We start from the raw sequence: 27,907 nt of genomic DNA, 5'->3' as shown, positions 1-27,907 counted from the left end.
TTCCAAGAAGTCATCAAAAGGTTGACCTTCTGCGATTTACTACCAATTTCTCTCTCACACTCTCTCCGCCTCAAATGAGTAGGCTGCTGGCTCGTGAAGTCATAGTGAATGTGAACTCCATACGCAGTAGTTAGTGAGTGCTGTAGCTCTGCCAGATACGTTTCAGACCGCTCAAAGTTGCTCACTTGTTGTTATCGCTGGCTATCGGTCTTGGAAAAGCTTCGCGTAGTGAACATTCGTAGCGTGGATGCAGCATTTGACATTTCTATCGCTTTTCACTTTAACTTCTCCCCAAGTAGATTCAGTATTCAGTCGAGTCTATCTGTCTGGGAAAACCAAAATATCTTTCTCCATATGAACGGAAATTTTGCAGTTTGTCATGTAATCGTAAGCGTAAAGGGATATGTGTTGACTTGGATTGGACAAAGTGAACCGTCGTCTAAAGATTGTTACTAGTTGATAAATCTGGATTTTTGCATACAATAATCGAGGAAAAGTGAAGTATTTTGTAAACAAAATGAGTTCCGCCGGTAATTCAACTACGAGGACCAGCAGCGAGCCCATCAAGGATATGTATCTCTACGAAATCCCCTCACCGGAAAGACATGCACTATGCACGATTCTAGATGAAATGGATGTTTGGGCTGACCTGGCTGTAAATCATATGGGGTATCGAAAAGAAGATCTACAGGTGAGTTTGCTTTCTATTAATCCATAAGTAACCAACTATGAGTAGGAGCCGAAGTGCATTCTTGTCAAACCGGTACAAATATGTATCTTAAAGTATTCGTGCATTTCATTCCCGAAGAGTTAAGTCGTAAAAACCAAACCGGGAGGTAAGGTGTCTCATTGTGAGACAAGTGATTCTTGGATGTCTTTTTGACTGCGATGAGGTTCTTCAAGTGAATGACGGGTTGAGTCATCGTTGCATAGAATCAGCGTCTTCAATTCTTAAGAAAGAATCTTTGCAAATCATAATGGGGGTCATTTTTATGTTGATCACATTCATGTCGACGGTTGACGTATATAGAATGATTGGCTTCATCGACTTTTTGGAATTGAACCACTGAAGTCTAGAGATTATGCGTGACGAAACTAATAAATCAATATTATGGACTTCTTTTTAAGATCGTCTATTGCAACAGCTAAAACATGTTTTTGTTGGGCTTTCCATTTTTGGAACATGAAGATATCGAATGCAGCGAGTGTTTTTGAATTTATTATAGATACCAATACTAATAATCTTTTTTAGGAATACATTGAACTCTTTTAGGTTTTGTAGATGTTTCGTAGATCCCAGTGATCACAATGAGAGGGTAAGCCAAATTTGACCCTCAACTATGCATCATACTTAGACTGATCGTGGTACTTTAGCTTTCCAATTATTGTTTCTGTATTGTATGCCTTTTCTCTTCGTTTCGTTTGTTTTGTCCAATCGTTTAATGGCTTGAGCCACCAACAGAACTTAGTCACCAAATTCACATCATTTTATACGTGCTTAATCTCACTCGTTTCCTGGAAACAATTCAGTTATCAAGTTCTGATGAGTGTCGATTCTCTTCATGGGTAACTTATGAACAGTTGCAGCTTCGAGCCGGTCAAACGGAAACGATAGCCGCTATTTTCCAACGATTGTGCCCACGATACTTCAACGTCTCAATTAAAAATATCCCAAAAAGAAAAGCGGAAAGAGAGGGGTCACATCCGCTTTCTCAATGCGAACCCATAAGATCTGCAAAGCAACAGATATAATGTTATTGGTGCAAGCTTCGCACACCAAAAGAGACGTTCGCGTTGTTCATTATGAACATGATGCGGTAAAATGTGCTTCAACTAATTCCAGGACTTCCTGAGAACTCTACATTCCTTCTCTGTTATTCTGCGCCACGTATTCCAGGGGAGAGTGCGTAGAACAACACTCAGTTCGGCGCCACTGTCGGCAGAAATGACGCTTCCTAGCTATATACATACATTGATCAACGCCTTCAAGACTTTACCCATTAATACAGAGATAGGGAGACTGAAAACCTTAGTTTAATTGGTATTTACCTTCAGTCCCGTCTACTTGCCTCTTTTTCCAAATCCAGAAAAAATGGGACAATGTCCATTACCCGGTAAGCTGGGCAATCGCTGAGGAAATGCCTCAGGGTTTCCTCCCTCTTCTCCGCAGCTTCGGCAATGCGAATTGTAGGGTATACCGGCCAAATTCTCCTTAACTTGGCACAGGTGGTAAGCCTTCGCCATCTGAGACCCGCGGCTGATAAATAGTGCGAGTAGATTCCGCCCTTGTCAAGCGCCAGCGAGATGCGGACTATCAAGCTGCTCATTCCCCACTATGTTCCTATAACAGGAAACCCAGAGGAGGGTGACCTTGAGTGTGCCGCCCAAACTGTTCAGCGCGTTTCTGCATTGCCCACCAGCCTGGAGGATGTCATCGCTGAGTAAGAGGCCTTAATGGCCGCCTGACTCCGGCCATCGACAGACTTCCAGTATTGCCAGTATTTCCGCTTGGAATACACTAGCGAAACCTGGGAGGCACGCTACAACGTATTTAATGTTGAGGTCTAGGAGGAGGAAATGCAGGAATACATTGAGAGCATCTGCCGGCTTTTTTTTTCGCGTTGCCCTACACGTTGGGCAGCACGAAAACTATTTCCATCGAATTGTACTGTACAGCAATGAGCACAATGACGTGGGTAGTCTTTTTCATCACCAGACTGTCATGTTCATTACCATCCCAACAACTCCATGTTAATTGCAACCTTAACCCTGCTCAGATATTCAGCACAGGGTCGGCGAGGGGCTGCAGAATCTCCCCGTACACCATCTCCGAGGGGCCGTGAACTTCTCTCGGTGAGCTGTGCGAAGGTCGAGGGGGACGAAAGGCAAGGACCGCGACCATGACGGATCGTCGCGAGCCGTTAAGGCGGCCTTTAGTGTCCAGTGCCAACGTTGCAGCATCCTATTGGACTGCGGATGCAGTGGTCCTGTGATGTTGGAAACCAAGGAGCTTGCCTAACGCCGAGAAAAGACTAGACTCAAACTGCATCCTCTGGTCCGTGATGATTACGGCTAGTACACCAAAGCGCGGGATCCATTCTTAACAGAGGGCCTAGCCGTATGATTGTGCCGTAATGTCAGTCAGAGGTATTACTTCAGGGCACCGCATAAACCTGTCGATGATTGTGAGGCAATACTTGTATTCATGTGAGTCTCTCAAAGGGCCAATGATGTCGAGATGGATGGTGCGGGAATACGTCTACTTCCTTTCTTACGTGATTGCTGATTCTACACTTCGGGCACGCGTCTGGCCCAACAGTTTATGTCCCTGTTCATGGACGGCCAGAAGTATTTTCCAGTGACTAATCGGTTCGTCGTCCTGATGCCTCGGTGCGCAAAATCGTGTACAGCGTGAAACACTCCCTTGCGAAAATCGGCCGGAATAAATAGCCGTCCTTTGTCTAAGGTCTCGAACTTATATTTGGAGTTTGCCCTCAAACTCTGAAGTTCTGCGTGGTCTTCCTGCGCCTCGGCGATTGCCGTATAATCGACCGCGGGATTGTGATTCGAGACAAACCGCCCGCAACGACGTTGTCTTTTCCAGACACGTGTTGTATGTCGGAAGCAAACTGGCTGGTGAAGCTCAGTTGCCAAAATTGGCAAAGAGACGGTGGCAGTACAATGCGTCAGCAGAGGCGAATTCACCACCGGCAACGCAGTCGTGGTTCATGCCTCCGAAGTGCCGCCCCATCCTTGGCTTTGTCCAAGATTGAGAAAATACGGCAGTTTGCGATAAAGTGCGTGGATGTGTAGAATGGGGTATCGGTCTGAAATCGTCTTCCACTTAGACGTCTGTAGTCGCTACAAAGTCTCGATTCGCCATTAGGTTTAGTGATCATGTGAAATGGCGAAAACCAGCAGTTTTTCTGAAGTCCTGCAAATACTGCTTAAGAATTTCTTTGAACTCTTTCCTCGTGACTGTGAACCTATTTACTGGCCTGTATCCATAGGTGCGGATCGAAAAGAAATTTACTGTCGAGAGTTTTATCGATTGTGGCGTTAGTTGATTTTTCCGGAATGCGGAAAGAACTGAGACTTCAGCGCCTGTATTAATTAGGTTGATGCGTCGGCTCAAGGAGTCATAAATTGCTAGAATGGGTCAGTCATCACCAGAGCTCCCCGCAAGTGTAGTCTCTGCTAAAAAAGGTGCATCGGCTGATACATACATATAGTGGTTTTTTCTACAAACCTTCGCTGGTAGCTAGACCGTGAGTCAGTCCTACTCCCCGATCGGAAAGTACGGAGTCTTCACCAACTTAGAAACTCTGGTTATTAGCGCCGCCATCCCCTGCTGCAGCTGGACCACTTAGATTTCTGTATCACACGACACCTGGCCAACCACTGGTTGTGCGTGAACCTGAATTTTATCGGCGTGATCAGAGACCTCGGATCCGTATAAGCTAAAATGTCCTGTGTTTTCCGGAAGTGTCTGTAGCAGATTGGTGCTGACTTTGACACTACTCAAATAATTCACCCTGCACAGTAGTTGGCTTGGCGCCTAGCGTTAGCTCTGTCAATAAGTGGTTAGCTTAGCCAATTCACTCACTGACACGCTTTTAATGAAGTGCTTATTTAGGCTTGCGTAAGAATAGTCCTCTAGCACATCAGATACAAACTCAATCGTTCATTTTAAATGAGCAAGCCGCAATGAATGCGATCTGTTACAATTTAAAATATTAGAGGCTGTCACCACTTCACATCTTATTTCTTACAGAGCATCAGGAGAGCCATCCAACTTGGGGCATCACCGACTGATGAGCTACTGGCAATGTGGGGCAACTTGAATCACACAATCACAGAACTCTTCATCCTTCTATACCGGTAGATATTCTATTTATTCCTCATAATCGTTAAAGGATCTGACCCTCATGTTTTCTCTAGGATGCAACAATATGGAGCCATGGACGCAATACGAAATCTAGTAGACAAGAAATACCATCGACTGATAATGTCCGGTCAACCAGATCTCAGCAAACTAATAGCAAATAGCAATGGGTCAAAGAAGATTTTGAACTGTCCCTCATCTCAAATGCTTAGCGACTCAAATAATTTAAGTACGACCACATCTATAAGTGACGAATCTAGCAAGATAACATCCAAATCAATGGATATGAGAGATGCACGCCACTATGCCAGCACGATTCCACGAATAGACTACGCAGAGTTGGCAGTGGCAACAATGGACTGGAATGACAGGAATATTTTGGGGAAAGGTGGTTTTGGCACAGTGTTTAAGGGTATGTGGAAGCTTACTGAAGTTGCTATTAAACGAATTGAATATCGCGGGACGGGGACAAGGGAAGCCCATAAGATACAAGTTCAGCAAAGTTTGAATGAATTGAAACATTTGAATTCATGCCGGCATGATAATATCTTGCCGTTGTATGGCTACAGCATTAATGGAGATGAACCCTGTCTAGTCTACCAATTCATGGCTGGAGGGTCATTGGAGCAGAGATTAACTTCGAAAAAATTCGTACCTCTAAATTGCCAGCAACGACTGAATATTGCCCAAGGGACTGCAAGGTGAGTTTAGTTCTAGTTTGAGTGTGCCAACTATTACAATACAGGCAGCACTGAAAAATCTAATATCCTTTTTTTTCAATTTCCAGAGGTTTGCAATATCTTCACACATTCCGTGAGAAGCCTCTCATTCACGGGGACATCAAACCAGCTAATATTCTTCTAGACCCTTGCAATCAACCTAAAATCGGAGACTTTGGACTAGCACGCGAAGGACCAAATGCTTTGAATTCATCTATGGAAGTGTCACGTGTTTATGGAACTAAACCATATCTGCCAGGCGAATTCCTCGGTTACAAGAGTCTCAGCACAAAAGTTGATACCTACAGCTTTGGAGTTGTTCTTTTGGAATTAGTGACCGGGCTACGGGCATATGATAAAAATCGGGAACATAAATTTCTAACAAAGCACATGATGGCCATGCCTAATTCAACCGCTGAAACATTAATCGATAGAAACTTGATAGTGGATCCCGAAACAGAAAAAATCTGCCAAAGAATAATAGTTATCGGAAAAAGGTGTATTTCAGATAGGCCAGAGCATAGACCGGAAATGTCGGAAGTTTACAATGACTTGCTTGCCGAGTAGCCTTTAATTTGATGACCTGGTTGGTATGTTAAGGTCTCCAAGCTACCTCATGGTGTGTTATAGATTCAGGAAAGTCCAGATTGACTAGTCCATACTACAAAAATGGGAGTTGAAATTTGTCTACACTATAAGACGAAGAGTGTGAATCCCTAGTTACTTTGCTTCCTTTTACCGCTGTTATTTGGTATCTAGCACACGTCATTAGGTCCAAACTTCGTTAACTACTAATTTAAGACTATGCGGTCCAATTTTAAGCACACGAATTCGCATAATATTCTCGCTTTCTCTGACACTATTTATGTTTTGTATATTACAAAATGTGGTCTTTTAATTTTAATGTATCATAGAAAATAATAATAATATTGATAGCGCGCATATTTCTTGTTTTTACTATTATCCATCTGTAAGCCTAGATGATCATCATTATCCTCGATGACGGAACAGTACGTAAAGAGCGTCCCAGTACAGTCTACATCGAACTCTCTTTGCTCGTTGCTACCAGCAGATTTGGAAAGCTTTCAACGAAAGATATCGCAATAGCTAGCCGTTGCGCGGATTCTCCGCATGACGGCTACCTTCATCTGAATCATTGAACACCTTATTGTAGTCAATAGTCGATTGCGGGGTCATTCCGCGCCCTACGAGTAATGGCGAGCTGGTCATCAACATTGTACTGGCAAAGTCACGAAGTCCAACCCAGCCTAATTGAGGAAGAACTGTTTTTTTCCTCCGAGATTCCAAAACTCCAGGCTCAAAGTCTCAAAGTCTTGGATCCTAACAAGCTCCTGGGATCTTGTGAGTACACTAGGTAGCACTCCAGCTGCGTGCAGGAGTATAAACCAGTGCGTGATCTTGTTCCCAGGACATTAGACGAAATATCATAGAACCCACACTTGTAGGCGGTCAACCTGGCCCAGCAAATTTGGCTGGGTTGCCCTTAGTCAACGCATTCTATCCGCTGGGCGCTTTGACTGCAAGAAGACTTCCCGAGACGGGAGGATAACGTTATTGTGCTCACATCTTCGCCGGCATATATTTCCGCTTTTAGGATAGCAGCTACGTAGTGCAGATCCAATTCGGAACCGATATCCCAAACCTGGACGACTCCTGGCGATTCTTACCAGGGTACGTACGAAGGTAAACCGATAGTCTTAGCTAAAATCGAAATCAGGAAATGCGCGGCAGTGGTGAAGCGTATGCGATCGGCAACGTTCCTTCAGGGGAACGACAGCAAAGGCGTGAAAAACGGGCTGATGGAACTGAAGAAACTACTGGATCGCATTTCCTTCTACAAACGAACGTGGAGAGCAGCGGAAAACGCTTGGAAAGTAAAGACAGCCGCACTTCCCACTGGGAATACTGTTAGCGCCAAACGGACCGCAGATAGCCCACTACAAAGCGAACTGGGGAAAAAGAACTGGCTACGACGCTAGAGACGTCTGTCCAAAGACGAGGCTACAAACCAAAAGCCAGTAGCAGAAAAGACGAAGAAAGACTAGACCGTGGGCTCTGCTCATTAAGCCCACGGAAGGCAAGACATTTGCGGAAGTCCTTAGTGAAATCCGCGACAGGATGAAAGCCGAAGACAACGAGCAAAGTGGCGGAGTTCTCGTCGAACTGGGCCCGAAGACGACTAGCAAGAGTTCGTTCTGCGAAGCGGTCAAGGGGTTATTGCGGGAGAAGGCCCTTATTTCTAGTCTCGAGCCTATGTGCTCTCTAGAAATCTGAGATCTTGACTGCATTGCGATCTCTGCAGGGATCATGGCGCGTAGGTGAGAGCGTCGCACACACGGGATGGTGTCCAATCTTTAGGGTGGAACTAGAAAGGACTAGGGCGCGAATAACATGATCTATCCACTTTGCGTAGCACGCCACGGGAGTGGAAGATCGCAGAAAAGTGTGCCATGAGTTGTTGTCTAAAACGTAGTAGACACACAAAATTAATCTAATGCAGTAATTATGTTTTTCGTAAATGTCTCTGATTTGTAATATTAGGTTCGAATATATGAATAAATACTGAAGTCCTTTGAATTAAAAATAGGAAAACGGAAGTTGAGTCCGCCGACTAAGATTAGGTCAAATAACATGTATAACTATTATAATTTAATAATAAATGTTAACTTAAATATTATAAATCAGAGACATTTACGAAAAACATAATTACTGCATTAGATTAATTTTTTGTGTGTCTACTACGTTTTAGACAACAACTCATGGCACACTTTTCTGCGATATTCCACTCCCGTGGCGTGCTACGCAAAGTGGATAGATCCGCGCCATCTATTCGCTCGCACTCGCAACATTCGAAATAAATTTCGAATGCTGCGAATCCTGCCGCGCCACAAGTTAACATGAATTGGAGTCCAACCGCTCACTAGCTGCTAACGCAATTCGCTGCAGAGGTAAAGGCTGATCTAATGCTAATCTGCGAGCAATGCTCGGCTTCATGACATCTCAACCTATCGGGGTTCGGAACAGCGTTCCAGGGCCGAGGGAAAAACTTTGGCTGAATTCGGTGTTTAGGGATAACGTTTTTTAGCGTTTATCTGACGCCGAATGAGACGATACTGGACTTTCGGCGCCGGCTTGATGCTCTGGAGGACGCCGTTTGGAGCACGGAGGGGCATTCTAATGATTCTAATACTAGAGCTCCGACCGTTGTGTATGCTTGACACGGCGGGGAAAGTGCTCGAAAAGCTCACCAGAAATAGATTCGCTGAAGCGATCTGCGTTGCCGGAGACATATCCCCAAGGCAGTTCGAGTTCAGAACATGCAGATTCACAGTGGATGCTGTTATGGAGTTCGTAGATGCAATTAATCGAACCGAGGCACACAGCCGCCAATTTCAACGGATAGTGCTCCTCATAACGCTTGATGTGAAAATTGCCTTGAATTCCGTAAGATGGACAAATATGCTAGGCACATTAGAAAACTCATTTCACGTGCCAAGCTATCTATTGCGGATGTTGAGGGGTTATCTAAAAGACCACTCCCTGCTCTATGAAACGCTAGAGGGCCAGAGGAGGATGGAAATCACGTCGGAGGTAGAACAGGGATCCATGCTAGGACCGGACCTCTGGAACCCATCCTACGATAGTCTGCTGAGACTCGATTTGCCCGAAGAGTCGCGCCTAATCGGTTATGCAGATCACGTTGCAACACTTGGCATATTAATTCGACAGGTAAGCGGATGGATGACTGCTCATAGTTTCAGCTTTGCGCTGGAAGAAACCGAAGTAGTCATCTTGACCAGAAAGAGAATCCTGGCCCTGTGTTCCATATCAATCGGCGAGTTGACTATAAAGTCAAAACCAGAGGTTGAACACTTTGGTTTAATGCTCGACTCGAAGATGAGCTTCTTCGAGCAAATCCAAGAACAGGGCTCCAGTTGGGATCTCGGCCTTAAGTCCGCTGGGGTCCCTATATCTACCAGGAGACGTCTTCTTATGGAAGCAACGCAATCAATTCTATTTTATGACGTGGAGGTATGGGCTGATGCTCTTGACAAGGAAGTGTATCATAAGCGCTTTGCTCAAGTGCAGAAGAACGTCAAAACATCCTTACCAAGTAGGAACTATCTTGGTAAAATGAGCCAAGAGGCAGATGAACTGCGCGGCTCATCGACAATCTAGATCCGTGGCTGAACTGAACGCACGGTAAGATTTATTATTTCCTTATTCAACTTCTAAGTGCGCATGGAGCATCAGTCTTACCTGAACAGGATTGGGAAGGCGCGATCTCCTGATCTCCGGATGTTAAACACACGTTTTTCTTTTGTTAGAGTTGGGATGGCTTTCGTCAGCCGTTTTATGCAAAGACAGGGGAGCTCTCTCCAGGCAACATTGTCAGAGAGATGCTGAGGTGCGCTGGCAGATGGAGTCATGTTGCACATTATGTTCGGGCTTTTTTTTGGCGAAGAAGATTGCGCTCGACCGGCGGAGGAGACCGGATGGCAAGGGGTTCTCTGAACTAACAACTCACTTCCTCTCCTGCCCTCCCGTCGGTGAAAGGGATTCCCTGACTCGAAGAATCGCAAAGCCGGGAGAGCGAGAAGCCTAACCCGAAGTAATGTGTCAAACGATTCCAGGCTGATAACAGGGAGGTGTTTAATTGGTAGTCCGACGGCGTGCTATTGCGGGAATCCAACACTCTGTGCATAAACGCATTCAACTACCCTACTCCCAAAAGAAAACAAAAAAAGGGCTCCTGTTGTGGACCATAATGCATGACGGAGTGCTCGGCCTTTCCGTGCCAAAGGAGGCAACATTGATTGGTTTTGCAGACGACCTGGCGATGGTAGTAGTGCAAAACGCCCCCAAGACGTGGAACTGCATGGAAGTGAAACCATTCATGCCATCAAAGCGTGGCTCTAAATGGTGAAACTGGACCTGGCGGAAGATAAGACGAAGACAGTCCTTATTACCAATCACAGGAGAAACAATTCTGTCAAAATCCAGGTTGGTAATCACGAGGTCGTTTCAAAATCGACCATTAGATATCTGGGGATAATGATCGATGCCAAATTGAGCTTGGAGGAGTACCTGTATTAGGCGCACGAAAGGGCAGCGAAGGCTAGCTCATCTCTAGCAAGGATGATGGCTAATATTGGATGGCCAAATCTGGTCACCGGCTGCTTATTGCAGGGGTGGTGAAATCCATTCTGTTATACGCTAAAACACGGACAACACAGTGCACCGGAGAAGGGGGTTCGGTATACTAGCTGATCGCACTGAGGGTGTGCAGCGCATATAAGATAGTATCCGGTGGGGCAATGTTTGTCATCGTAGGAATGATACCTTTGGAGGTTCTAGCAAATGAGGTACACTGTCTTCACCAGTGGAAGGGCAAATCTGGCCGAAGTGGTTGCGGACTTCCGAAAAGTCACTAGTAGGGAGGTGTACATGAAATGTACTGTGCTGTATGGTCCCATGTATTGAAAGATGGATCGAGCCAAAACACAAAGAATTGAATTATCACCTCGGACAGTTCCTTACGGAACACGGTGGATAAAGGAAGTACCTGCATCGCTTCGGGTCGGGCAAGTCACCAGACTGTCCCGAATGCGCCGGGAAAGCCAAGGACCCGGAGCGGAGTTCCATTGACTGAGATTTACCCTCAACGTAGTTATCAGACCCCAAAGTCTCGTGGAGGAGATGCTGAGTGCAAATTGGAACTGGGCCAAGCCCGGAAGGCGCGGTGGATGCATAACTTAATGGTGTAGGTGTAAACTAAAGCTTCCCCCGGAAAGTAATACTTGGTAGTCCTAGGGTTTAGGGGGTGAGAATCCCACACTCTGCTGCAACCTGGCGCAACAGTGTGAAGATGTCCACCTCCATCCATAAAAAAAAGTTTCTCCTTTCCCTAATAATTAGTAGCTAAACTATAATTGATTTGAAGGAAAGGAAATGAGAAGGTCCTTTTTCATATTAGTATTCTCCGGGATATATATTATGTTCTTTGTGGAAGACATTCGCGCTGTCGGAGAACCTTCTAGAATTCTTGCACAGGTAAGCCCAAACGTTGCAATCCGATTCAATGTTTTGGAAACAAAAGGGTCAGCCTTCTTTGAATAACCACTGAATCCCTTATTCTGAAATTACGATCCTTCGAGTACTTAGACTTGGTGTCCTTGATCCCCATAAAGAGGCATGAGTTATGGTTTAGTTAATATTAGTATCAGTAGCAATTTAAGTTTGGAATTAATCTTACCAGGGACTTCGGGATCATAGCCATTCTTATTTGGGACGTTAGCAAGGCAACTAGCCCATCAGCAGGCGCTTCGGTAGGTCACTAAATTGGAGAATGTTAACACACTGAAATGGTCACCACACTCACTAAAATTTAATCAATAATTCACAAAATTCCTCCTCATAGCTTCGCATCAACACTTTACTGCCGAAACAAGACCCACTCAACCGCGGCTCAACATATGGACTGCTCCTTGCGATTTTGAATGAATATACTTCGCCTAATCAGTTACAGCGCCATCTCTTACGAAAATTTACAAACGCATTGTGTACAAATAATTTTGGCTGTTACTGTTAGGCATGTGGTTATCAAAATGACATTTGCAACTGGTGTTCGGCGCTTGCCGGGGAGGTTTGTTTTCTTCTTGGCGACTATTTGGAACCTGGCAGGATGCTCGATAAGCTGCAACTGAATAACCAGGTGAGTGGATGACTCTTCAGTTTCCGCGGGTACTTACTCAGAATCGGTTCGGTTTTCGATAGATATTAGCCAATAAAGCTGCGGTGCAGAAGGCAAGGCTGATCCTGGTTAATAAACAAGTGCAGAAGCTGCGGAAGCTCAAGCAACTCAAGGACAAACATCCGGAAAATAAGAAATTGGAGATGAAGTTCACCAGAGCCACCGAGGTCCTGGCATGTCTCAAGGTAATATTGTCGTCCTCGAAAATGCTTCAATGATTTACACTTGCCTTTCTAGAAAATCAAATTCAACGAAATATTACGACAGGCCCTCCTGAATCAGAAGAGTCCCAGCGCTGTAATTACAAATGGTCTATCAACGCCGGAAGAAATCGCTCAGGCTTTGTATTTCTCACACAAAACAATTGAAGAAATCGTCAAGCATTTGAAGAGCGTCCTCAACATAAACGATTCAGATACGTCATGGCGCGATCAAGTCGTGGAGCCGAGCAAACGCAAAAGGAAGCAACAACGTACTGAAAGAAAGCAGCAGTTTCGCCAGGAGCGAAAGGCTCGTAAGGAGCTGGAGAAGAAACGCAATGAATGGCTTGTCGAGAACCTTCCATCGGTTCCGCAGGAAAGCGAGGCTCCTGTGGAAAGTGAAGAAAAACCCAATACACTGCAAGCAATGTTCCAGGAAGAGGATGTAGATAAGGTAAAACAGGTCCAACAGGATCGAAAAAAGCAACAAGAAAAGGTTAGAGTTCCGAAGGAAGAAGCACCTGTTGAAGATTCTTCATTAGAGTCGGATGAGAAACATGAGGCCCACCACACAGTCGATGACTTCTTCATCACCCAAACTGGGGATCATTACCTCTCAACAGTCGTGATAGACCGCAAACAGCCCGACCAACCTGACGACGGCATGGTGCGGAAAGAGAGGCGAAGCATACAGAACGGTCATCATAGATATCCGGAAAAACGACGAAAATTCGACAGGCAAGACTGGCACAGCCACAACGACAGAGCCACCAAACCCTTCAAACGTGATAACATTAGAAATACAAAGCCCCTCAAAGGCTCCTCAAGTTCAAAGGAAAATGATACAGCATCAAACCAATTGCATCCATCTTGGGCTGCAAAGCAACGTCAAAAACGCATTGAACCACCGCAAGGATCGAAAATTGTTTTTGATGACGAAGGAAACACCGCTTCAAAGGTTGTAAATAGCAAGTCAAAAGAGAGTAGTGTGAAGAGCGTTCCAAAAAGCGATTCCAAGGAGAAACTGCATCCGTCGTGGGAAGCAAAACAAAAGCTGAAACCCAGCATAGCCCAGTTTACAGGGAAGAAGATTGTTTTTGATGACGAATAAAAGTTTAGATTTAATAGGAAATAAACTGTTCCACCGATTTCATTCGAACTATTCGTACTTGTAAGGATTTTAGTTAAGCCTTCATAGCCGTTAGCCTTCTTAAATGTTTGTAATCCTAAAATAATGTGTTCCAATTGCGTAGGATAGCTCCCCAGCCATAATAACTAACCAGATTGTCCGCAAACAATCATCCTAAAGTGCAAATAAGTCGGTTTTCGCGAGTGTGAAAAGTGTCCGAACGTATATATATCGTGATATTTGATGACTCTCAGTTTAAAATTGTAACCTGACAAGCCAGGATTTGCAGTTTTTGATTGTCCAGGAATCATATATCAAACGGATTGCCCCAAAGGACTGCAAATCAAGAAGCAAAAATTATTAACTGAGTAAGTTCTGCTTCAAATTATCTTTAATTACAATCAAAAAAGTTCATCGTGTTTGAATCTGAAAAGAATGGAGGATAGAAAATTAAAATGCGGCCAAATTCTATTCCTTTTAGTACCGTCTATGCCCATTACAATTGTTCCTACCCACAGCCACATTGTGGGGTCAAAATGGAAAATTCTAGGACTTAATGCTCTTCTATTTTGGGGGCGCTGAATCCGAAAACAAGTCCCATAAAATTATGGTTGCACTGTGTTGAAACTCAATAGCGAACCACTCCAGTCTGGTCTATTAAGTTAGGGAAGGGTAATACCTTCAATGGTTTTAGAAGATAGTTACGCCTTTTGGTACATACCTTTCGCTCGAACGACACAACTTGCATTTGTCTGGATTGTTCCCACACCACTTAACGCGATCTCGCTGCGCCGGCCGTTGTAGGTTAAGGCGGAGGTTGCAACGTATAGCTAGCTGTTGTCTGTCATGTTTCTCCTCCACGTAGTCCTGTTGCTCCAGGGAGCATGCATAGGGCATGCCGATCTGTTCAGTCGCAATTGGGCATCTCATCGATTTGAGAGAACGTAAGAAGACTCCACTGAAAGGGCTACAGGATGCGAGCTCGACCTCATTGGGCTCGCAATAACTGTCATATTGGTAGTCAATAACTAGTGCAGGAACGTCGATCTGGGATACCATATATCGTCCTTCTCCGTTTGCATGGGGAATTGCTGTGACGTGGAGTAACTTATATCCATATACTCCAACTATGTTGAGGAATCCGAAGATTCTTCCCTTGTCGTCCCCTTTTTCCAGTATCATACGTTCTAGAGGGACATTCGAGATGTCGAACGATGATCCTGTTCTGTTAGAGATGTCGTTTATTGTTTTGGAGAGCGCGTTACTTTTCACCAGGCGCAGGAGATCTCCCCGGCGATTCAGCGTGGATACAGTTCTAGTATATTTCGGATCCAGCTCCTCCTAATTCACCGCTGCTGAGTACGTGGACACCGCCTGGACACTTAGATCTACCGCATTGATTCTTTTAAACCAACGAGTCATTTCGTTCATTGATCTGATGACCGAAATTAATTTTCCGCCAAACTCCTCTAGTCGATCTGAGATTGCTGAATGATAAGCTTCTACACGAGCGTTTAGGAGGATATCCTGTTGAGTCGTAGTTTGAAGTCCTAAAAGCTGACCTCGTCGGAATTCGTCGATGTCGCTGTAAATCTCATCATTTATGCCGAAGGGAGCAGTTAATACCTTGCCCACTAAACCCGTCGCCTTGCTCGTTCGGAACTTCGGACACAGGTTCTCCGTACCCAATTGCTTTTTCAGGGAACCACGATACTGGACTGTATCTCGCAGATATGGGCCAATGGCCACTTCATCGGGGGTGCGTCCCTTTGTCGGACCAGTATCAACTGGCCTGGTTTCACATTAGTACCCTCCTTGTCCCATTTGCTTGTAACCTGCAGGTGAGGGCTTCCAGAAGTGCGTTGACCGGCCGTTGAATTTAAAAGTGGACAACATCCTCTGGATTATTTGATAGCGAAGTCAGCGGTCTGGAGTTTAAGTATGTCTCAATCTGGCAGAAAATTGTCGTAAACTCCTCGAAAGTAGGAACGATCTTTGTCTCATCAAACGCACATTTTAACTCTCGCTTTGTTAATTTCACGACCGCTTCTGATAGGCTGCCACAATGCAGGTGTAGCAACCGGAATAAATTTCCATGTTACGCCCTCTTCTGCTGGTACTGCTGCGATATTCTCTGATACTTTTAATATTGGCATTGGTTCCATGATCCCTATGTATCTCGGAGAATATACCCCGTCTAGCAGCAAACCATTTGTATATTGCTAACAATGCTTCGGTCGAAAGATTGCTCACTAACTCCTGGTGTGCTGCCTTAGTGGCCATATACACAAAGACACACCGCTTCAAGGTATTTGTAGATCGTCTTTCGACATCCTTGTTCTGAAAGTCCATAGTCCACGCGCAGTGTAAAAATGTTGGACTAGGTGAGATTCGGACGACAGGCAAATTACCCATTAACTATTGGTTCCGCCGGCTATTGTGCTTGATACAGGTAAGACACCTATGCAGTTCGTTACGTATCACCTTCGGGTCGTTTTTGATCCAATAACGTATTCTCAAATAGTTCCGAATCGTGGAGGTGCTACCATGCATCGCCTTGTGATGTGCTTTCCAGAGAGCGACCGTGACCTGATGATCTCCTGGTAGAAGGATTGGATGCTTGTAATCGTTGAAAATCTCTGCGTTAGGCAGTCTACCTCCAACGCTAAGCATGCCTTCTTGGTCAATAAATGGATTTAGGTTACGTAACTTCTTCGTGGTCAGACGGTCTTTTTCAAATCCTCGAGTTCCTTATCAAATTCCGCTTTCTGAAGTAACCCTAAAACCCTGAGGCTAGCCTGTTCGTATTCGGCGAAGCTTTTTGCTTCTTTCAACCGAGTAGAAAAATGGGACAGGGACAGGTGGCAGGCTACTTGATCAGAATATCGTCCTTTCAGAAGCCAGGACGGACCTTGCAACCATAGCCGATGTTCCAATAACTCAGGGGATGTGATAGCTCTCGAAGCGCAATCGGCAAGATTTTCCTTTCATTTGATGTGACCTCATATCCAGGATTCTTTACTGAGGTAGGTAGATAGGTTCGTATCAGTGGCCGCGGCGAGGAGCCTAATTAGCGCTGTGGTGCGCCGTTTTGTTGCCACAAACGCCTAAGAACGTGACTGTTGTTTTGAGAGCAGGGAGACAGAGTCCAGTTGGTTCGGATCTCCAGAGCCAGCCCGTAGCATCCACGAAGGAAAGTAGCTTTCCCACCCTGCAGCTTGAAATCTCTCTGAGGTCCCCAACGAATAGTTTACCGAGCGTCCATAGCCTGACTAGAGCTAGAGCAGAGAAAATGCATGAGGGTTTCCCTTCTTTCTCCTCAGCTTCGGTAATGCGAATTGTAGGGTATGCCGAGCCTGGCGGCGTGGCCAGTGCCCCGTGAATGCATCTGCACTCCTCTGGCACAGGAGCTCTCGCGATCGGGGTATGTTATAAGCGGACCAAATACTTGTTGGCTTGGCACAGTTCGTAAGCCTTCGCCATCTAATGCTCGCGAGTAGACTCCGCGCCTGACAGCCGCCATGAAACACCGACGGTATTCACCAAAGAGCGGCCAAGGCACGTGCCCCTGTTCACAGCTGTGGTTAAGTGGTTGCTTGCCAGATTCCATTGGATTATCCTGATTCTTAGCATGGATATAATCCAATGCGTAAGATACCCCTCCAATCCAATACTCGTCAAGGCTTCCTTGATGGTGCTGGTACTAACGTTGTTGAATGCTCCCTCTATATCCAAGAAGGCAGCTAGAGTATACTGCTTGTACTACAGTGACCGCTCAACCGTGCCAATTACCTCGTGGGGAGCAGCAGTTTCTATGAATTTGCCTTTGAGGTAGGCATGCTGGGATTTAGAGAAAGGCCTTCTCTCCATAATTGCCCCCTTTCGGTATGAAAATCACTCTCCAAGTCTGTGGTACGTATCCTAAAAAAACAGCTCCAGTAAATCTCGACAAGCCACAGCACAACCCTTTCGTGCTGCTTCTGTAGCATGACTGGCATTATGCCATCTGGACCTAAAGATTTATATGCGGAGAAACGGTAATTACCAATTTAATAGCTTCGCACGGCTGCGGTGGCTGCAAATTCTCTAAACAAGGCACTTTAGCGGGAAGGTGCGAACTACTAACTCCAAAATTTCTCCAGAAGATTCCGTCCAGGAGCCCTCCGACTTTTTAAGAAAGGATTGGCTCCTATGTTCTGATTTAGCGCAGATGATGAACTTTCGCCATTTGGAGTCAGCGACTGTCAGGCACTAGAGTGTAGTTACGGTCGCGATTGGAACGCGGACTGCTCAACGAAGGAGCTTTCAAAAACGGAGCTCAGCCTATCTAGTCCTTCCAATACCCCATCTCCCCACAAAAGTCTTCTTGCAGGCGTATCATTCTACACAATCCTTCTTAACCGTCAGCTCTATGTTTGGTCTCCAATTTAACTTAGAAAGTAGGATCACATTCAGATATTTTACATTTAGCCGCGGGAGGTGGAATCCGAATATCCTTGTCTTTCTGGTAAAGCATCAGATCCGTTTTTATTGGATTTATGTCGAGTCCGCATCTTGCGCTCGTAGGCACAACTTTTTGAACGATCCCTCCGTAATTTCGCTAATAACGGATAAAGCAGCTGTCGCATCAATATTACCAAGTCGTCGCCATACGTCACCACCTCCACGCCTTGCCCAGCACCCGCAGAATTTCTACAGAATCTCTACACATAGCTCTGATCAAGTGGTTACGTTCCAGATCAGATTGGATTATCTTTTTTGGCATAGATACGATCTATTCTGTAAGACACCCTTCCAATTCTATTTTGGTTAGTCTCCTTGATGACTATGGCATTATCGTTGTTTCATGCTCCATTTATATTTATTATGGCAGTTAAGATATATTGCGCGCAGTGTAACGATCGCTTAAGCGTGCTAACACCTCGTCAAGAGTAGTATTCGTGGATTTAGCTTTGACCGATTCATAACTCATCATATTTATTTCTATAACAGATGTTGAAGCCCTCCCTTGCCAGCTTTCTTAGATTGGACTGGCTTTTGTCTAATCCAGTGGGGAGGGGGCGTTCTGCATGTATAAGATTCTAATCGCACTATCAAATGCCTTCTCTAGAGCTTCGTGTTGTTGTGGCCGTGTGGATAGCTTCCACTCGGAGGAAGGCTACCAGGTTAGTCGAAGCGCAATTCAAGTATCTGCGTTACCCTCAGCATGGTCGTCGATACGGAACACTTTTGCGTTCCTGACCTCGAACCGGGCTCTGTACTTCGCCTTTTCCCGTCTTTGTCAGCACTCTCCATTCATGCGAAGTAGAAAAGGTTTGCTGTTCGTCTGGGGTTCCTCCTCATTGATCATCATTATCCAGTCATCTATGGGAATCTTAAAGCTTTAAAGGCGAGTTTGTCATTATCCGTGCGGATCTTTGGCAAAGAGAGGCGAACAACAGTTCTGGTGGCTACGTCGTCATTAGGTATAATCTTAAACTCCAGTCCCTAACAAGTGTCGCTGAACTAAAACTGAGAAAATCCCTGAAGAACTGGTCCTTGCATGCTAGAATATGGTACCCACGGATCACCGGGCAGAAATCAAAGCAGCAGATACATATATCCTTCCTGTTCCAGAAAATTCTCAATGGCTAGCTCCGAAAGCCTGTCCTATACTTTCGGGCCCAATTTATCGCGAGAGCAATTTCAATTCGCTAGCCACAAGTAGAAGTGACTCTTAAGTTCAGGATCAGATGTTGCTGGCGTCCGAACCCTTTCAATATCTGTTCGTTTTGCTCTCCTGCTCAACCTCAACATGAGATCAAATCCGTTTAGAGACGGTAGGTTTCCTTTTCTGGTAGTTTTCCACGCGTTTATTATTATATTCTTTAACGAGGTCCTCTTCGTATTGCTCGTCGACAGTACCGGCCACATTATTTTTCGCAATCCCACCAAACATTTTCTATCCTCGATAGAAGCAATGGTGCAACCGATGGTAATGTAGGGGAAGAATTTTGCTGAGTCCAAACTGATTAGCTATTATAAGCAAATGATATACTGGTCTGCGGTTCCCTCCATCCTCAATAGAGGCTTTATAAGACCTTTTTATTTATTTTTTTTAAGAACCAAGTTCAGGTGTGATAAAAATGATGCTCAGAAATTCACAGGGATTAAAAGAAAACACGCAAAGTTCACTCAACTTTCCTTGTAATTTAATCTACATTCATAGGTTAAAACTTCGGCACATAATGTCCTCTGCACTTATCATCTCTTATCAATTTATCAATATTCACATGCGGATAGCGTTCCCGAAGCAGGTTTACGTCTGTGTTCGGATTGCGTCGCATAAGCATCATTACGTGGTTGCGATCTCGGCTGCAAGGATCAGGGATTAAAAATATTAAAACCCATACCGGGGGGAATAATTAAGGATACTTACTTCTTCGCCCTTCGCTTTTCATTGTACAGTTTCTCGCGGTAGAGCAGTAAAAATTTACGAACCGCACGCCCGCTGTATTGGAATTGATGAGTTTTGAACCATTTCGTGTTCATGAAGGACGGGATGACATGCTCTGCGGATCTGTCGGTGGAGTAAATATCAATGGTTGTGTTGATTTTTAGAGGGTAATATTTGGATTAAGGTTCTCATTTCTTTGCCCACATTATAGGGTTTGCGCTGATTAGAGTTTGCTCGAATGACCAGAATGCATTGATGATATACAGAAGACAACTACAGGAATCTGGCTATAGTGTGAAGAGCCCTTAGAGGGTCTGTAGGATATTTTTAAGTACCTCTAAGGAATTTAATCAAAAGGTCACCATTAGGCTCCTATCATCCTTGGAAGCTTCCTTACACTGTTTCTGGAAATAATAAAGTATAATTGTACAAACCTGTAGTAAAACTTCAGCCCTAATGGGTTAGTAACAAGCCGGCCCGGTCTTTCTCCCGTTTCACCAGTTTCTAGCAAATGGTATGCCTTATTCCGCTCACGGACTACTGTCTCAATATTTTCCATTGACTCCTTAACCTATTTCCCCCAGAAAAAATGTTTTATTCCATCTATAAACTTAGTCATCAATAGTGAACCCCATACCTTATCCAATCGCTCCGGACTAGGGAACACTTCCATCTTATCATTGCACTCGTGCTCCATTGTGAGCAGCATGTTCCTTTCCTTCAGTAGAATGAACCAGAGTTTGTGCAGGTCGGAATTGGACTTAATACGGAGCTCATCTGCTCGCCATGCTCTGCCTACTTTCACCTCATTCTCGCCCCAATTTTTCTTGTCATCGAAAAATTCCATTAGATCCTGACGGGAGGATGTTGTGTGAAAGGCATTGCTAGTGATTGGGGTGGAGTTTCTGTTAGTTAAAAAAAAGTTAAGAGCATAGTTGCGAAGACATCTAGTTAGGAGGTTACCTTAGAAGAGGACTAGATATAGCTGGACCGGCGCTTCCTACACTTAATGCCCTGAGATTATTACAGAGTGAGCCGACAGCCCTCGATAAACTAAGGACCTTCGTAATGGTACTCATTATTAAGGAATTATTTGTAAGCTCACTGGCAAGCTGTCCTTATGTCATCCCTTGCACTTATAACCTGGGAATGTTTATCATATGTCCGCGGTGTTTTGTTCACTTTATCGAGGCAAGCGCCTCTAGTGGGTGGAAGTGTAGAAAATTGTGTGTTCGAACCGGGTAAAAGTTTCACAGAGATGTCAGCACTGCCGCTCCTGTCTTCCGGAAAAACATAACCTGAAAGCCGGTTGTGATTACAGTACAAAACGGTTAGATAACAATAATGATAAGGGGTTAACTCCTTTTGGGAACAGGCGTAACGACGGAAAAAGGAAACCCGGGAGAACCAACAGGTCTGTGATCTCGAAAAGCACAGGGAGCAACCGCACCAGGCATTTCCAGGCGGAAATGTTAGCAACAAGTCTGCAGGATGAAGCCGTATGCACTTCGATACACATCCGGCAAAGAGGGAAATGCGATTTCTCTCAGAATGGGTATATTGGAGCGATGGGTTGAGTATTTTGATGAACTCCTGAATAACCAAAATATCGGCCAGTTGGAGGTGCCACCAACTGAAGACGACGGCAGAAGCCGATGCAATTACAGCCGAAATTCGAGAGGCTGTTTTTCAGTCAAGTTGGACAGAAAATTTCGGAACCTTTGCCAGAAAATGTCGGAGAGGATATTATAAAAAAATCATGTAGCCTCTCATTGGACTTGAATTTTCAACGCGTCTTGCGAGATCTATTTTCAGAGCTGGTACTTTTCCTGCAGTGTCAACACTAGACCCAGCAGTAGTTGTTCTTGGTGAAAAACCACCCTTGTTATTGAATGATAGATCTAATATTCTACCAAAGAAGCCTCCATCATAAATTGATTGTCTGTTTCTTGATTTTCGACATTTATCGGATATGACTTTGTTTTTTTTTTTGGTCTGGTTTTCTCATTGACGAATGAATCAAATGCGTTTGCAAATTCGTGTCGCCCCCACGTACTCGAGGAAGGCGACCAGACCCGAGTCTGCAAGGGACTTGAAGGGGGATTTGAAGTGGCTTTTGTCGTGAAGTTTACCTGGAGGTTATCTGGTACCATGGAAACCGAGATGGCCCTCTGAAAACAGGAGACTTCCTGTTCTCGGCCCGGTCAGAAGAGCTCTTCGAGGATTCAAGCGTGCAGTTGCACTGTACAACTCGCCGTACACTTTAGTTACGGCATTGGTGTTGCGTCACTCACGGCGTCGAACCGTGGGATCTTAGGATTATCGCTACACAGTAGGTATTCACGTTAAATCCCCAGAATCTTTATGTCCTCTTTGATGAAAAATTTACCAGGTAGCCTTAGGTCAGTCTTTCGCATCGTCTCGACGGCTGATATACCCATATCCACCTGAAGGCTGTTTCGCAATCTTGAGGGAATGATCAGAAAGAATTTTGTCCAATACTCTATTTCGTGATCTTTGATGACAGACGTTGAAGCCCACCGCAAGCGTTCTACCAGTTCATTTGGTTCCTGATGGTGTGTACTCAACTTAGTTGTCCTAATGACGAAGTTTCTTGTTAACTTTTCGAAAAACTGAGAGCCGATTTAGGTAGATTTGTTTGAGGTGATTTGATATGGGGATTCGAATCGAGTTATACAGTTATTATGATAAAAAAAAAGCGTCCAAATTGGAGTCTGCGGTAATATATTTGGTGGGTGTGACTAAGTGATCGGCCGTTTATGGTGAAGTGGTATGTACCGCAATATTAGCGAGAGCGGCTGTGGTTCGAGGATGTTAACTTTAGCGTGACCCAATCTACTGCCTGTCACCGGAATGTCCAATACATGATGGCATTGTTTTCGAGGAAGAGAGGAACATTTTGACTACAGATTTCTTTTTGACTCGGCCATTGGTGTGCGCGGTGTTATGCAGTTTGATCTGTCTTTGGGACATAAACCTCTAGTTGTAATTCGATGAATCTGATGACTCTTTTAAGGATTGCTGTTCAACGGTATGGTAATGTTCCCTTGGATACTTTTTTCTGTAGGATGGTTGCGTGTTGGAATCCCACAGCGGTTTTCCGTCGGTTTATCAAAAAAACACCTCCCCTTCATCAGGGAACCAGTCTGGAACCGTTTGACCTACTACTTCGAGCTAGCCTTCCCCGTTTCATTTTACAGAACCTGCCAACAAACAGCGATGAAGCCAAGGCTTATTTCCAAATACTTAAGGAATTGTGTTCTCTTTTACTTAGAATAAAATTCGTTTATTCAATGAAATATACAATTTACAAATTCACAACACTTAAAAATACTAAGTAAGCTTCTAACTATTCTATCAGATACATGGATGGGGGCAATACTTCTCTGAGAGACACATGATATATTTGCAAAGTTTTCAAAACCGCAAGACATTATACAGGTTTGTCTACTAAAAGTGAAGGTATCTGCGTATGAGTAAGTACGTTCTTTACTTTTGTTTAAGCAAGAAGATACAACTCATGGATATGCTCCTGAGGTGAATAAGGTACTGTTCCTTAACTGATTTTGCGATTCCGGTCTCTCAGCTCTCGGGAGGTAACGAATTGGAGGTCTAACTCCTCAGATGCTACCCTTTTATAATTTGATGAAAGTTTTCATCGTATATGATTTTCCGAGTGAAAAAAAATCTGAAAGCTTACCAAGGAGTCTGAACTCAGCGAATTACTACTTCATCAAGTTGTGGTGATAAGTACAGCTTCAAAGACTATCCTTGGAGAGATCCAGTATGACAGGGTTATGGATTATATCGTGGAACCTTTTGTAGATCCTTTTTTGCTGTAATGATTTTAGAATGTAGTACTCCAGAAACTGCAGGACTTTTGTGGTATTATTCATGAGAGTATCTTCTATTTTGCTTAAGATTAAATACAATTCCAACATACTTCCACAGAAGGGTTGAACTTACATTTAAGGACTAAATTACACTCAGTATTATAAACTAAATTAATACTTTTCGTGGCGAAGCATAATAGCCCCATTTTAGGTAATAATGTTCATGTTTACATCACAAATCAACTTTACATAAAAACATAACAATCTGGATTGCATTGCTCTAAACTTGTGGATTATTTTTTATGAGGTATAGACCGATGCCTGCAACAATGCCAGCACATCCCATTATAGACATGGGCAAGTAGACTTGTACTCTTTCCTGAAAATGGAAAAGAAAAATAGGAATTAATATTGCTTTGGAAGGTTATTAAAATTTTTTGGTTACAAAATTACTGATAAAAATGCCTGCTCAAAACCTTATATTCCAGCAAAGAGTCGTACTCCTATCCTGAGACGGCCTAATTACCTTTGCTTTATCTACGGCCTAACGTGGACCACTGAGTATAATCCGTGGAGCTTTCTTTTTCAAAGGGTACTTCGTCACTTTGTCGTTCATAGCGCACTGTTGGCGAGGTAGAAGACGAAGCAGCAACCCTATCGGTCGAATCAAAACCAAGTGGCGGAAGAAAACCTCCACGTGATGGTACTGGGAAACGCTGCACTCACTTTGACTTGGTGGTCGTGATGCAGTAAGTGACTCGAATCTGCACGGGGACTCATCTGATGTAGCCTCGAACACGAAGTCTCACCAGTTATCTGGTACCATGGGAATCGGGATAGCCCTCTTCTGCGGCATATGCTCTCAGCCCGGTTATTAGTGGTTGGCCCCCTAGAGGGACTTTCATGTGGCTTGTGGTTACGTCCAAGCGAACAAAAAACCTTCTGCCCTCGAACATGAAGTAGTGCTTATGACTCAATTGCTGTACTCTTTAGTTTGGTAGAGAATTTGGTAGGTCTTGCATCCAGTAGTATGAATGTTGCGCCTTTCACTCAGTATAGACAGGTACCGTTGTTGCTTATTATAGTGCGGCTCTGATTGCGGCAACGAAATTAAAAAACCTGGGGGAAGGTATGGTTACTCACGTAAAACCATCAGTGCGTAACTGATCACCTCCATCAAAGAGGAAGTGCCAACATTATCTTATTCTTCCGCGTGGTAAATATCAAGTGCAACTTTCTTGCTCATTCAGTCGGAACTCCGGTGCAGTTAACTAACTTGTATCTAACTTTGTTTAGATCGATATTTAGTGCACTTAGGTATTTAAAAGTTATGTCGGCTTATCAGCCCCTTTTGCACTGAGTTGGCGGAATCTAAGACAGTTTCTGGAAGGCTCGTATTTTTTAGGTATCTATTAGTACACTGCGTGGTTGAGCTCCTGTGGTAGAGGGCGCACCATACCATGTCGAAAACTCGACGGCAGGTACCCTCTGGTATCATTCTTCCCACAACCCTGATTAAAGTAAAGGCAAGTCAGAATTGCTGTATTACGGGGTTGTCGACAAAAGATAGATTCCTCACTCAATTTAATTTCGGGCCTATCTGAGATGTGCATTGCCGACGTTGCAGTCACATATGTAGCAATGGAGGAGGTCAAATAAAAGTTAAGGAACTTCTGGGACATGGTGTTGAAATAGGTCAAGAAGAGTGTGAGCGTCTATATCAGGCTAGACATTATCGTGAAAAGAATGGTCGCTACGTTGTGCCCACGCTATGACGTCAAGAAAAGCTCCAGTAAGGGTATACCTTCCATTTTTCCGGTTAGGAAAAAAGATGACTCAGAAACGTGCAGCTCAAAAAGAGATCGTATGCATTTATTTGAGAAATACAGGGACTTGGGAGAAGTTACGTTAAGGAGAGATTCTACTGGGGAAATTTACTACATTTCGTTCATACCCAAGGACGCAATTAAAACGAAACTTAGGAATGTGTTTAATGCATGGAATTCAGCTTCCAATGGTATTAGCCTTAATCAGGGAATTTTTCCTGGGTCAAAGCTTCAAACTCATATATTCGATATCGTTTCTATTGCTCCCGGAGAGTCAATTAAAAATGCATATTCTGTGGAGAGATAATCCCAAGGACCCTATAAAGGAATATTTCTGGAAAACAATTACTTAAGATAATACTACCGATGAGAAGGGTTGTCAAGAATGCCTTTTCTATGGATGATCGGCGGCGGCGGACAAGGTTAAGAAAACTATCCGAAGGGTGTCGACAACCCTGAAGAAAGGCAAGTTGTCCTTGATTAAGTAGGCCACCAATTGGAAAAATCTCCTGGAGGATAACTCACGACGACTGGATTCATTCATTAAGCTATAGAAGGTTGGAGGTTGGAAAATGATATCAATATCCTCGGTCTGCATTTCGATCTCCAGGAGGACTGTTAGCTGCGTCCTTGTATGACTCCATGGAATCGTTGTTTCCCATCCGTCATCAAGCTTCGCATTGTGATAGAAAAGTTCTGGCAAGAAAGATCCAACTGGGACGGCAAAATCCCTGAGAGCGCCCAAAAACAGTTAACGAAGGTTTTCCTCTTTTTGAATTAGCTCAACCGAATCGGGATTCCAAGGTGGACTGGGTATAGCAATCCAAACGACATTACGGAATTAGTAGAGTTCAGCGCCGCTTCCGGTGATGGGTATGCCACAGTAATTTATAGCCGGATGAATGTCAGCGGAAAATTTGTCGCACAGTTAATTGCAGCCAAGAGATGTCTCGGAGTTAGGCAAACTCCTGGGATTCAAAAGCCAGCGAACTACGGCATACCACCCGCAATCCAATGGGATGCTAGAGCGTTGGCACCGGACGCTGAAAGCTGCCATTATGGCTTGCGACGATCCGTCCTGGACTCAGGTCTTGCCTCTCGTCCTACTTGACCTCCGAACAACCCGCCGGGAGGAATTTGCCGCGCGGAGCTGGCATAGGGGGAGAACCCAAGGCTCCTCAGTGATCCGGTCTTCTACAAGAGATCGGTTTTCACAGATTCGGGATTGCTGCGCCACATACGCATCATTCCATTGAAGGGCAGGGCAAGGTCTGCACTATTGCCAAGTTGCAATTAGAGAGTGTGGTTCTGTTGATGGAGTTATGTTGAAATTTGTAGAGGAGCTTGGGGACCATCCTCACAAAGTTCATCGCTTATACTAATTTAAAAGTAGCTCTCGCGGAGATCCAAATTCAGGAGGGTCGGGAAAATAACGTAGTGAATCGAAGAGTCTCGGCTATTCACAAAGTCCTAGTTCCCTCCGAAATTCAGCATGTAACATCAAAGTGGAACCTGGCGGACTGCGCCTCTAGAGGCATTTAACTGCATAAATTCGTATATCATGATTTGTGGTTCACTTGTCCTCCTTTTTTTTAAAAAAAGAACTCCCAACGACACCTTTCAATGCAGTCGAAACTACATTAGGGTATGGGGTCATAGCAAAAACGAAGCCAGTGGGGGTTTCCAGGGCCCTTAACAGTCCTAGAATTGTAGCAGGCTGTCGGCAGAGCATCCTGTTTGAAAGTCAGATAAGCAGAATTCAGAATTGCCATCCAGTAGAAAGCTGTCATTAGTTGGGTATCATCAATGCTTTTATGGTAGTTCACAGCGATCCCCTACAAGCGGGAGGACAACTGACTCAGGCTCTAATTTCTTATGATCAGAAGCACCCCATCATCCTAGGCCAGTTTCATTTGCCAGATTTTCTGATTCATCAATTACATGAAAGGAATGACCGTTGCATGGTGGTAACGGACTGTATTTAGATGTCTGAGGACTTTCATATCGCAGTATGTTCTTGGGAAGCGATCCTTAACAGTGACCGTTGTATCCCCTAACAGGCAACCAGCATTATCTTCAGGTG

General features: G+C 44.4%; 4 protein-coding genes across 4 annotated transcripts in view; 2 read left to right on the top strand and 2 right to left on the bottom strand.

Annotated features, from left to right (window-relative positions):
- The first annotated feature begins 163 nt into the window (after positions 1-163).
- On the top strand, positions 164-6,546 carry LOC119659231 (serine/threonine-protein kinase pelle). Its single transcript, XM_038067206.1, has 4 exons — positions 164-691; positions 4,775-4,881; positions 4,942-5,586; positions 5,673-6,546. Exons 1-4 carry the CDS (start codon positions 518-520, stop codon positions 6,169-6,171), a joined length of 1,425 nt encoding a protein of 474 aa, XP_037923134.1. The 5' UTR covers positions 164-517; the 3' UTR covers positions 6,172-6,546.
- A 5,687-nt stretch (positions 6,547-12,233) lies between these two features.
- On the top strand, positions 12,234-13,738 carry LOC119658801 (serum response factor-binding protein 1). The gene is made up of 3 exons (XM_038066521.1): positions 12,234-12,340; positions 12,403-12,564; positions 12,617-13,738. Exons 1-3 carry the CDS (start codon positions 12,311-12,313, stop codon positions 13,688-13,690), a joined length of 1,266 nt encoding a protein of 421 aa, XP_037922449.1. The 5' UTR covers positions 12,234-12,310; the 3' UTR covers positions 13,691-13,738.
- Positions 13,739-19,877: 6,139 nt separating this feature from the next.
- On the bottom strand, positions 19,878-21,318 carry LOC119658804 (39S ribosomal protein L47, mitochondrial). The gene is made up of 5 exons (XM_038066526.1): positions 21,108-21,318; positions 20,782-21,049; positions 20,579-20,715; positions 20,127-20,267; positions 19,878-20,062 (listed from the first exon to the last, which is right to left on the bottom strand). The coding sequence occupies exons 1-5, from the start codon at positions 21,221-21,223 to the stop codon at positions 19,918-19,920; spliced, it is 807 nt and encodes a 268-aa protein (XP_037922454.1). The 5' UTR covers positions 21,224-21,318; the 3' UTR covers positions 19,878-19,917.
- Positions 21,319-23,433: 2,115 nt separating this feature from the next.
- LOC119658795 (organic cation transporter protein) overlaps positions 23,434-27,907 on the bottom strand; it is a 63,750-nt gene continuing 59,276 nt past the window's right edge. Inside the window, exon 7 of the mRNA XM_038066513.1 lies at positions 23,434-24,377. Coding sequence (XP_037922441.1) covers positions 24,279-24,377 — 99 coding nt within the window. The 3' untranslated portion in view covers positions 23,434-24,278. The remainder of the gene's footprint in view (positions 24,378-27,907) is intronic.

Source organism: Hermetia illucens, chromosome 6, assembly GCF_905115235.1.
Source record: "Hermetia illucens chromosome 6, iHerIll2.2.curated.20191125, whole genome shotgun sequence".
NCBI classification, from domain to species: domain Eukaryota; kingdom Metazoa; phylum Arthropoda; class Insecta; order Diptera; family Stratiomyidae; genus Hermetia; species Hermetia illucens.
This window is presented reverse-complemented; position numbering and strand designations above follow the sequence as displayed.